Source organism: Aegilops tauschii, chromosome 7 (genome assembly GCF_002575655.3).
Source record: "Aegilops tauschii subsp. strangulata cultivar AL8/78 chromosome 7, Aet v6.0, whole genome shotgun sequence".
In the NCBI taxonomy this organism is placed as follows: Eukaryota; Viridiplantae; Streptophyta; class Magnoliopsida; order Poales; family Poaceae; genus Aegilops; species Aegilops tauschii.
In genome coordinates, this window is record NC_053041.3 from 14,714,607 (window position 1) to 14,725,234 (window position 10,628).

The 10,628-nt window shown below is 42.6% G+C and overlaps 2 protein-coding genes across 3 annotated transcripts; both read left to right on the plus strand.

The window, feature by feature from the left end:
* Nucleotides 1–643: 643 nt before the first annotated feature.
* Nucleotides 644–3,508, plus strand: LOC109770248 (cysteine-rich receptor-like protein kinase 10). Its single transcript, XM_073504934.1, has 7 exons — nt 644–1,449; nt 1,554–1,661; nt 1,800–1,981; nt 2,139–2,349; nt 2,546–2,786; nt 2,878–3,028; nt 3,115–3,508. Exons 1-7 carry the CDS (start codon nt 666–668, stop codon nt 3,415–3,417), a joined length of 1,980 nt encoding a protein of 659 aa, XP_073361035.1. The 5' UTR covers nt 644–665; the 3' UTR covers nt 3,418–3,508.
* A 981-nt stretch (nt 3,509–4,489) lies between these two features.
* On the plus strand, nt 4,490–7,411 carry LOC109770247 (cysteine-rich receptor-like protein kinase 10). 2 transcript variants are annotated; one of them, XM_040394947.2, is made up of 7 exons: nt 4,490–5,301; nt 5,416–5,533; nt 5,640–5,817; nt 6,134–6,344; nt 6,535–6,775; nt 6,869–7,019; nt 7,100–7,411. In XM_040394947.2, exons 1-7 carry the CDS (start codon nt 4,506–4,508, stop codon nt 7,409–7,411), a joined length of 2,007 nt encoding a protein of 668 aa, XP_040250881.1. In that variant the 5' UTR covers nt 4,490–4,505. The 2 variants fall into 2 exon arrangements, with proteins under 2 accessions (XP_040250881.1, XP_073361034.1); XM_073504933.1 differs by having other exon boundaries at nt 4,503–5,323; nt 5,423–5,529; nt 5,630–5,817.
* The last annotated feature ends 3,217 nt before the right edge of the window (nt 7,412–10,628 follow it).

The window sequence follows — 10,628 nt, forward strand, 5'->3', positions numbered from 1 at the left end:
ACGTTCTAAACAGTTGTGAGGTGGAAACTTCTAGCAGAAAGGACACGGATGGCGACCCATTTGAATTCTTGTCCCGGCCGGCCAATAGTTCCAAAGGCACCATTTTAGTGTACTTTAACTAGTAAGTCAGTCGTGGTTTTGTGGTGGCCAAATTCTAATGGTGACACAATAATTTCTTGACCTGGCCGGCACATAATGGTGCTAGAAACAGGCACACAACTGGTTATTTTGGTTGGTGGATAGTGAAGTGCCCGAGTCAAGACACTATGTGGAAATACTTGTCTCTATACGGAATAAGGAGACAAATTTATGTATAACTAGGTAGCAGCAAGATCAACTTAAAACTTTAACTAAGTACAACATTGACGTCCGTAATAAAAGTGCATTTTATTTGTCTTCTATTTTTCCCAGCAGCCTGGCATGACCATACCTCTGAAGACCAACTCAATGATTCCAGAAACCAAGCGTTATTGTTGCCTTGATTAGTTCCAAGTAATGTATTGATTAGTTACTACTCCCGAACGGAAAGCAACTGACCAACAAGATGCAGAAATCAACTAAAAAAAATGCTCTAGTATTCTTTTTTCCAGGCGAGCGATTGCGACTTGCTGTTAAATAAGTGCACGGACTGAGTTCATCATCTGGATTGAGAGAAGAGGAACAACATGCAGTTCGAGCAAGGCATGGCGACAATCCTGCTGCTCCTACTCAGCAGCCTCACACCGTTCCTGGCGGCAGCCGATGTATTCTGCGACAACGTTAAGGTCCTTGCTGCCACCCTCCCCAACAAAACCTCCTCTTCCCCAGTACACTTTGCCACTGCCACCGTTGGCCAAGCCCCCGACATCGTGTATGCGCTTGCGCTCTGCCGTGGTGATGTCCTCCATGACACAACATGTGCCGAGTGCATCACCAACGTATTCGGCAAAGTGCAGAACGCTACGCCGCCAGAGGTAGAGTGCTTCAGGGCCGCCTCCTACTTTGCTGATTGTATCCTCATCTACAACTCCAAAGACATCCTCGCCCCGTCATTCACCAATAGCACAGAAGGAGAAAATGGTGGCGACCCTCCTTTTGAGAGGTGGAATGTCAGAAATGTCACCGGCGACGTGCCGCTCATCACCGGTCTCATCCACAAGCTGCTGGTGCAGACCGTGGAGAAGGCAGCCAGCGCGTCGCCAAGGCGGTTCGCCACGGGTGTCGTGGACAGCGGCACAAACTTCCCGAAGGTGTACTCGTTGGCGCAGTGCACGCCGGACCTGTCTTCCGGGGACTGTCTAGAGTGCTTGCAACATCTCCTTGGCATGATCAACTCCACCATGTCCCTCCGCATGGGAGGGCAGATGGGTGTCATACGGTGTTATTTCAGGTATGATGCGTCTCAGTTCTATCAAGGCCAACCATTGATAAGTCTGGGGCCGCTAGCTCCAACTCCGACCCAACACAAGAGTAAGTCCAGCCCCAGGGTTCCTATATGTAATTTTGTGACATGGGGGTAAAATTCTCTATTATATACACACCTGATTGGTTGTTATCGTATACGTTCATATCAGGGCGGAAGAACAAGCTGTGGATAATTCCCATAGTTTTAATACCTCTAGCTGCAGCAACATTTCTCTTCTTCATCTTGTACTATCGTCGGATCACAAAACAAAGAAAAGGTATGCCACTAATAATTAGTTAGTTTCTGAATGGGCCATTCTATTGTTTGAATTAGTTACACTTTAATAGCAGTCTTAATAAGACACTATTAAACATATATCAATAAAGAGGGATTGTGCCGATTCTCAATCATGTAGGTGAAGTGATGAGGTTACAAGGATCAAGACGTTCTCGGGATTTGGAAGGAGAGGAACAACTAGTTTGGCAAGGCAAAAATTCAGAGTTCATGGTGTTTGACTTCCAACAGCTACTACAGGCCACAAATAATTTTTCGGAAGAAAACAAACTTGGACAGGGTGGCTTTGGTGCTGTATACAAGGTAAATTACTATGCGTGTGTTTTTTTATATGTTTATTTCGAACTTCTTTAGCTTCCTAACATGATAGCTAACAAAGGAGCCCACATTTATAACAATGGTTAGGAGGTTTATAGTGCAAAGTGGAAGTGCCTAACTTTAGAATATATATATTTACCAGGGCAAGCTTGCTGCTGGATTGGAGATAGCAGTTAAAAGACTTTCTTCACATTCAGGACAAGGGTTCATAGAGTTTAAAAATGAAGTCCAGCTCATAGCCAAACTACAACACAGTAATTTGGTTAGGCTCTTTGGATGTTGCTCCCTAGAAGAGGAGAAAATATTAGTGTATGAATACTTGCCCAACAAAAGCTTGGATTTCTTTATCTTTGGTATGTCTATGCATTTCTTATTTGAGTTTACACAATATTTATCAATGCATCAGAGTAACTAAAATTGACTCCACATTTTATTTTTCTGTTAACCCACTGAGTCTAATTTCATTACATAGGTAACCAAGTAGCACAAATTTTGATCAGTTAACCTGGCGTATTTCTCATGTTATACCAATGTTTGTCTGATGTGTAGATGAAAAAAGAAGAGCTTTACTTGATTGGTCCAAACTTGTAGCAATAGTTGAAGGCATAGCACATGGACTTCTTTACCTACATAAGCACTCCCGGTTACGTATCATACATCGAGATCTTAAACCAAGTAACATTCTCTTGGATAGCGAAATGAATCCAAAGATTTCAGATTTTGGTCTAGCAAAAATTTTCAGCTCAGATAGCACTGAAGGAAACACTACTAGAAGAGTGGTTGGTACATAGTAAGTTTCAGAAACACAATCCACTCTTGAGTACTTATATTACACCTCAATCATATGCAATAATTTTGACATGTATCATATACCATTTCAGTGGCTACATGTCCCCTGAGTATGCTTCGGAGGGTGTCTTCTCTATTAAATCGGACGTCTTCAGTTTTGGTGTTATTATTTTTGAGATACTTAGCGGAAAGCGGAATTCTGGTAGCCAGCAATATGGTGATTTCATCAATCTTCTTGGATATGTAAGATTATACACATAAACTTAAGCAAGTAATTTTTTTCTATATTTTCTGTATGACCTATAACATAACCTTAAAACTGCAAACAGGCATGGCAATTATGGGAAGAGGGAAGGGGAATTGATCTTCTTGATACATCATTGGTTCCCAAAGGTCAATCGCCGAAGATTATGAGATACATTAATATAGCATTATTATGTGTACAAGAGAATGCAGCTGATCGACCAACCATGGCAGATGTTATAGCAATGCTATGCACCGACGATATGAACATCGACGAGCCTAAGCAGCCGGCATATTTCAACATAAGGGTCGGAAATGAAGAGGAGTCTTCTGCTACAGAGTCATGTAGTATTAACGACATGACCATATCTGTCGCAATTCCTAGATAGTTTTTCTCTCCTTGTTTACTATGTTTGTGATGTCCCAAAGTGTATTGATGATATCGTAACCATTGTGTCGAAGTATAAGTTTAAGTGGTCCATTCTAGTTTTCACAGACTATGTTGTTGCTACCTTGACTTCAGTTGACCCTAATTTTATTTATTTTGCATTTTTTAATGAGGTTTATTGGTTTATCTATAGAATTTTTGTTACATTTTCTATCTAAATATTAAATTGGAACACACATCACATTGTTTTGAAATAAAATATAATAAGAATTGTTGATGGTGTGCCCTAAGCGGTTTTGTTTATCATAAGCTGACTCGAGTTTTAGACACATGATGATTTAATTCGTGGGGATGTACATGACAATTATTTTTAAGAACAAAGGTGCAAGATGCGCCCGACTTTAAATTATTAAAGCCCAGCCAGATAGAGTAATAAGAGGTTCATACAACCACCAACTACAGACAACAAACGTAAATGATGTTCAGATACAGAGCTCTAAGTTGAATATGAGTGCAGATTCGAAAACATTTTGGTAGACTACGTGGCTGCCGACATTGCAGCCGTCCTCGCCATTGCATCGGTATGACCAAGCCGCTGGATCACCGCGTCCCCGTTGTCTCACCCTTCGCCTTTCCCAACAGAGCCCACTGCTGCCGAAAAAGTTACCACTGATGTGATGATTTGACACAAAAGTATGGTGTTGTAATTTTTTTGCAATATAATAGCCACGAAGTCATAACTCTTTTTCTTTAAAAGATGTTGTCCAATTGATAGATCGTGTGTTGGAAATTTCATTCAGGCGAGTAGTTATTTCATTATATAAACCTGTGATGCCTTGATTGACTTCTGGATTAACTAATTGCTCTATTTGATCCTGCCGGTTGGTAGCTGCCGTGAATAATTGTTTCATCGACACCGTGATTGACGGTTTCAATTTTGTTGACTGTCTTTTTTTTGCCAGAGAATTATTGACTGCTGAGCTGATTGCTGAAAGCCACGCAATGATCACAACTGAGGAAGCAAGCAAGGTAAAATTAGGACAAACAGAAAGAGAGCGTGGCCGGCCGTGCCACGGTTAGCTAGCTAACATGCTGATGCTCGGCGTCCTGCTCCTTTTTCTGATGCCGTTGTCGGCAACGGGAACAGCAGAGCTCTGCGGCAGCAACTACACCACCAACAGCACCTACCAGTCGAACCTCGCCGTCCTTGCCGCCACCCTCCCCACTAATGCCTCCTCTTCCCTTCAGCAATTTGCCGCCGCCACCGTTGGCCAAGCACCTGATGCGGTGCACGCGCTCGCGCTCTGCCGCGGCGACTTCGCCAACGACACGGCATGTGCGGACTGTGTTGCCGCCTCATTCCAAGGCGCACAGCAGACGTGCCCCAACGATGAGGCCGCCACCGTCTACTACGACTACGACGACGTAAACAATCAGAGGCCAGGCTGCGTCCTCGGCTTCTCTGGCGACAGCGATTTCCTCAGCCCAGCGGCCGGTCTCACTGAGAACGGCACGCTCTTCGAGGCATGGAATCCGGGGAACATCTCCGCGGACGCCACCATCACCGCCGCAGACGTCCACAAGCTTCTTACTGTGACAGCTCAGGACTCGGCCGCCGACACGGCGAGGCGGTACTCCACAGCGGTCATGGATGCCGTGCCAACGCTCTACTCCCTCGCACAGTGCACGCCGGACCTGTCCGCCGGTGACTGCCTGGTGTGCCTCCAGCGGCTCATCGGCATGGTCAACGCCACCACGTCCGTGCGCCAGGGAGGACGGATCTTCGTCCTGCGCTGCAACATCAGGTTCGAGACGTTTATGTTCTTCGACCAACCTATGCGGCGGATCAATCCATCCTCCATCACTCAGGCTCCTCCAACAGGCAAGATTATGTACACGAACTGTTCATTTTATTTAATTTTGTTTCGTACGTGCCCAGACAGTTCAAAAATTACTGTTGATCATGCTCTTGATAATTCGTCCAAGGATGTTTAATTTTAAAATACAGGAATCAAACGTTGGATAATTGCAATATGTGTGTCTTCTGCTGTGGCACTAGCTGCTTTCTGCTTCATGGTTTATTGTCGTTGCCTCAGAGGAAGGATCAGAAAACGTGGGTAAATGAGTTTCTGACATGCTACTTTGTACTCCACTAAATATACAGAGCAGTAATTAGAGAGATCGACCCGTTGCACCAATGTTCAATTTTTCAGGTTCAGTGAGATTGCGAGAAAGGCGCACTAATAAGTTGCACGGAGGGGATCATGAACTAGTATGGGATATGGAAACAGGAATGTTATCAGGGTTTTCGTTTTTTGAGTTTGATCAGATACAGGAGGCCACGGGTAACTTTTCTGAAGAAAATAAACTTGGAGAAGGCGGATTTGGCCCTGTATACAAGGTACATATACCATACTCTTCTAAATCCTCCTTTTATATTAAATAGAGAAATATTATATTTTTTTTTTTAGAAAAGGAGGATGACCCCCGGCCTCTGCATCTGGGCGATGCATACGGCCACTTTATTAATTATATTAAATAGAGAAATATTTTATATGTCCCTGAAAATTCATAACTCTTAAATAATAATAATAATAATAATCAGTATTCCACATATAGCCTCGTTATACATAATTTACTCCGAAGAACATCGATACAAAGTGGAGTTAAGTTCCATCTTATTAATTACTTGGTAGTTGTCCTCTCTTTTTCTCTAGGGACATTTTGTTCAGGGAATGGAGATAGCAGTTAAGAGGCTTGCTTCACATTCAGGACAAGGTTTGGTGGAGTTCAAAAATGAAGTTCAGCTCATAGCCAAGCTTCAACATAGGAATTTGGTGAGACTGCTGGGATGTTGCTCTCAAGGAGAGGAAAAGATACTGGTCTATGAATACATGCCGAACAAAAGCTTGGACTTCTTCATATTTGGTACACATTTGCATTTTTAGATTCATAGATATCGTTTAGTATATTGATACCATAAATATGACTTAAAATATCCTACTGTAATGTTCTTAGAAATCCTATATGCCTAATAGCACTCTCTTGACAATTGAGGTATCCAACTTTTATTGTTTAGATGTCCTTTCTCTGCTATACTAATATTTAGTTCACGAAGATGAACGCAGAAAAGTTTTAATGGATTGGAACAGACGTCTATCAATAATTGAAGGAATAGCAGAAGGCCTTCTTTATCTACATAAGCACTCTCGTCTGCGTGTTATACATCGAGATCTTAAGCCAAGCAACATTCTCTTGGACAATGAAATGAATCCTAAAATTTCGGATTTTGGACTAGCAAAAATATTCAGCCCAAATAACAACGAGGAAAACAGTACGAGAAGAGTAGTTGGTACATAGTAAGTTTCAAATAGTTACACCACTTATGAATATTCATATACTACAAGTTAACCATATATACTAACTGGACCTGTGTTATTACATCATTTCAGTGGTTACATGGCTCCCGAGTATGCTTCTGAAGGCCTATTCTCTATCAAATCCGATGTATTCAGCTTTGGTGTTTTAGTTCTCGAGATCCTTAGCGGGAAAAGGAATTCCGGTAGCCATCAATGTGGTGATTTCATCAATCTCCTCGGATATGTGAGTTCATACATGTCCATATAACATGAAAACAATTGCTTTGTTAATCATACTTAAGTATATCATGAAATTGCAAATAGGCTTGGCAGTTATGGGAAGACAGAAGATGGATTGATATTGTCGATGCATCACTTAATTCATTTCTTCCAAAGACTCACCCAACAGAAATTATGAGGTGCATTAACATTGCACTACTATGTGTACAAGAGAATGCAGTAGATCGACCAAACATGTTGGATGTTACCACAATGCTAAGCAGCAAGACAATGATCCTACGTGAGCCTAAGCACCCACCGTATTTCAATCTAAGGGTAGGCAATGAAGAGGATACTTCTGCTACACAATCGTGCAGTATCAATGGTGTTACGCTATCTATAGCAACTGCTCGATAGCAGTTTCTCTTTGAGTTATGTGTTCTTACTAAGCCATACGTAAAATCAAAGAATCTGTAGATGTTGTACAAGGCATAATTTTAAGTCTTACTCTTACATGTAGTGCAGAGATGTTTCTCTAAATCACATTGAAATGGAATGTATATTGGAATGTGGACGTAACCAATCAAAACCATGGTTGTGTTTCTAATAAGGTTTCTTATTAGATAGTGGTAGCAAAGGTGAGTTCACATCCCGAAGGCTGTAGATAATCCCACAAACTACGAGGAAAAATAAGGTAAGACAATGACAAAGCCGCAGAATGAGCTTCTTCACCAAACCACCGTGCATAGATAGCCAGCTCATGATGAAGTGTCGAGAGCCATCTGGTAATCAGAAACGTTATAGACGGCAACAACACCACCATCAGTAAACTTTTTCCGCATCCTTTTAAGTCTGGGAAACACTGGCGGCAAGTGCCGGTTGTGCTGGTGGAGTAGGATCAACCGGGGTAACCAGACACGGGGGACAAAAGACCTCCCCGGACAGAACGCACCATACACGACGTCAAATGTGAATGCACATGTAGGCGATGAAGTCGGTGTCATTAACAGCTTCAAATATCACTGGGTATTTAGGAATGGAAACATACCCCGACGACAAAGACATTGTAACTCTTTTCTAAATGCATACAAACGAATCAGCGTACCAGGGTTCTCCTGTGGATCAAAAGGCCACAACTTATGAGGGCACACAACCTTGGGGAAGAAGACCAACTGGAGGACCTTTGGGAGGTGGGTGGCGGAAGACGACTGGGAGCTTTGGTCTAGAGCGAGGGCAGTGACGTGAAGCGACAATTTGGAGCAGGCGCGACAACCTGATGGTGTGTATGACGACCGATGCAGACGTGCGGGGCGTGGGGGGGGGGGGGGGGGGGGTGTTTGAGCTCGTTCAGGACCCCGAGATTTCAAAGCTGGGTTCGGGGCTGGTAGGAAAGCTACTGCCATGGTACCTTGGGCCCTATCTAGGACAGGATCAATCCTGAGCCAGCAAACAACAAGAGATCAAAAGTGAACCAACTAGGAGTTGCCGATCCACAAGAGAGGAAAACGAAATCAACCGGGAGCCCGAGTTGTGCTTGCGGGGCAAAAAGGAAAATCTAAACCAACTTATCTTTATTGCATATATTACACAAGATTTCGGGGACAAGGATGAAAATATAGACTAGTATGGACTCCTAGATCAATACTAATACTACTTAACACTCGATATATATAATATATAAATCTAAAAAATATGTATGTTCAACTAGACTTTAATCTAACAGACCAAATGCATGAGCGCCGACAACATCAAGGTAGAAGAATGAACTCCAGTAGAATAAAATCAAGACCTATGGTTAGACTTCGATAATTATATTAGCTCCAAAAAAGTTTAAGAAAAAACCGCATAAAAATGGTGATAATAGTATTACCCTCTCTATAACATGATGAAGTTGCATAACTGACTTAAAAGTTTAGCTACAATTAAGTAAAAACTGTCCACAGATTTATATCATTAGAACTCTTTTTATGGGGGATATATATCATTAGAAATTTGTCTCTGCAATTTAGATGTTTCAACTATACCTCGTGATTGAAATCCTTGCTTTTTCTCGTGGCTCTGGAAAATATTGTTTCGATCATGCATGCCGATTCTTGTCTTCCTCTGTGTTTCATAGACTGAAACCCTTGGAACCGATCTCCATCGTGCAGTTCAGAATCAGACTCAGACCTGCAAGGCTGTTGGAGAATCGCTAACAAGCACAAGAATGGATGATTCACTGCATACGATGAATTTCCAAAAGCATTTAGTCAGATCCTCAAATCCCATTGGCATTGACCAACTCCAAATTCACGCAAATCACATAAAATGCAGAGCACACGTACCCAGGCTTGTTCACCTGAACAGAGTAGGTTTGGATGCAACCCTTTGTGTGCATGGTTCTCTATTTATAGCAATCGAACCGGCGACAGGTAGTCCCCGTCCAGAGCACCTTGCGATTGCACGGGGAACCAGGGGAGCAATTCACATACGATACGAGCCTATGATCGATGCTTACGCCCGATGGGATAGGCTTGCTCTACGATGCTCCACCAGGACTTCTGTGTGGGCAACCTGAAGGTCGCCGTGGTCTCCATGGTAACTGTGCGCGGCACCAATAGGTGGGTCGGCGGTTTGGACTCCGAAAGGGGATCAGTTCACGATGGGCATCTCACCGGCGATAGAAATTGCCGCCAAGGCGACGGGAGGGCAGAGTGACGGTGGACTCTCCGCCTGTGACCTAGGCCATCGAGAAGAGAGACGGATCTGGCGTTCGAGGTCGCAGAGGGACGCTTTGCGGCGAGGAGTTCCATATCACCGCGAGAAAGGTCAACACGGCCGACGGCCCACATGTCAGCTCATGCTCGTAAGACATCCTCTACGTATAGAAGATTTGTTTTCCACTAAAAAAACATATAGAAGATTTTACATGACTTTATTGTTCATCGAGAGATTTATCTTCTTTCCCTATAGTAATATATCCTATTTTATTTTTTATTTTTCAGAAAACTTTCAATTTATTCATTTTCGATCATGGTACTATAACGAACACCAGAAATAATAAATATTACATTCTCATCCGTACATCACCTTACGATGATTACAAACACTGAAGCGAGGCGAAGGTGTGCCGACGTCTTCGCTTCTCGCTCGCAGGAGCTAGACAAAACTTGTTGTAGTAGACAGTCGGGAAATCTTCGTGCTAAGGCACCATAGGACCAGCGCATCAGAACAACAACGCCACCGATGAAGAGACGCTTAGATCGGAAGGATCCAATCTCAAGACACACAAACGCGGACGAAAAAATAACGGATTCACCATGAACTCATCTTTCAATAGTTATTTATTTATTTGAGGTGGTACAAGAAAATTTCTGGGTTCTTGGCAAATTTGGACTTTTCCTGAAATTTTTTCACCATGAACTCATATTTCAATAGTTATTTATGTGATTTGTAACATTTTTTGCTATGCTGTTTTTCTCACAACAAAAGTATATTTTTGGCTCCTAAAATTTACCAAAAGTATGCAAATGGTCCCCAATATTTTTTTTGGGTAATATTTGATTCCTCAAGTCTCGAAATCGGACACCATTAGTCCAAAACAAGATTAGAGAACAAGGTCTTGGTGGAGATGAATGAGTTGCTATGCCAGGAG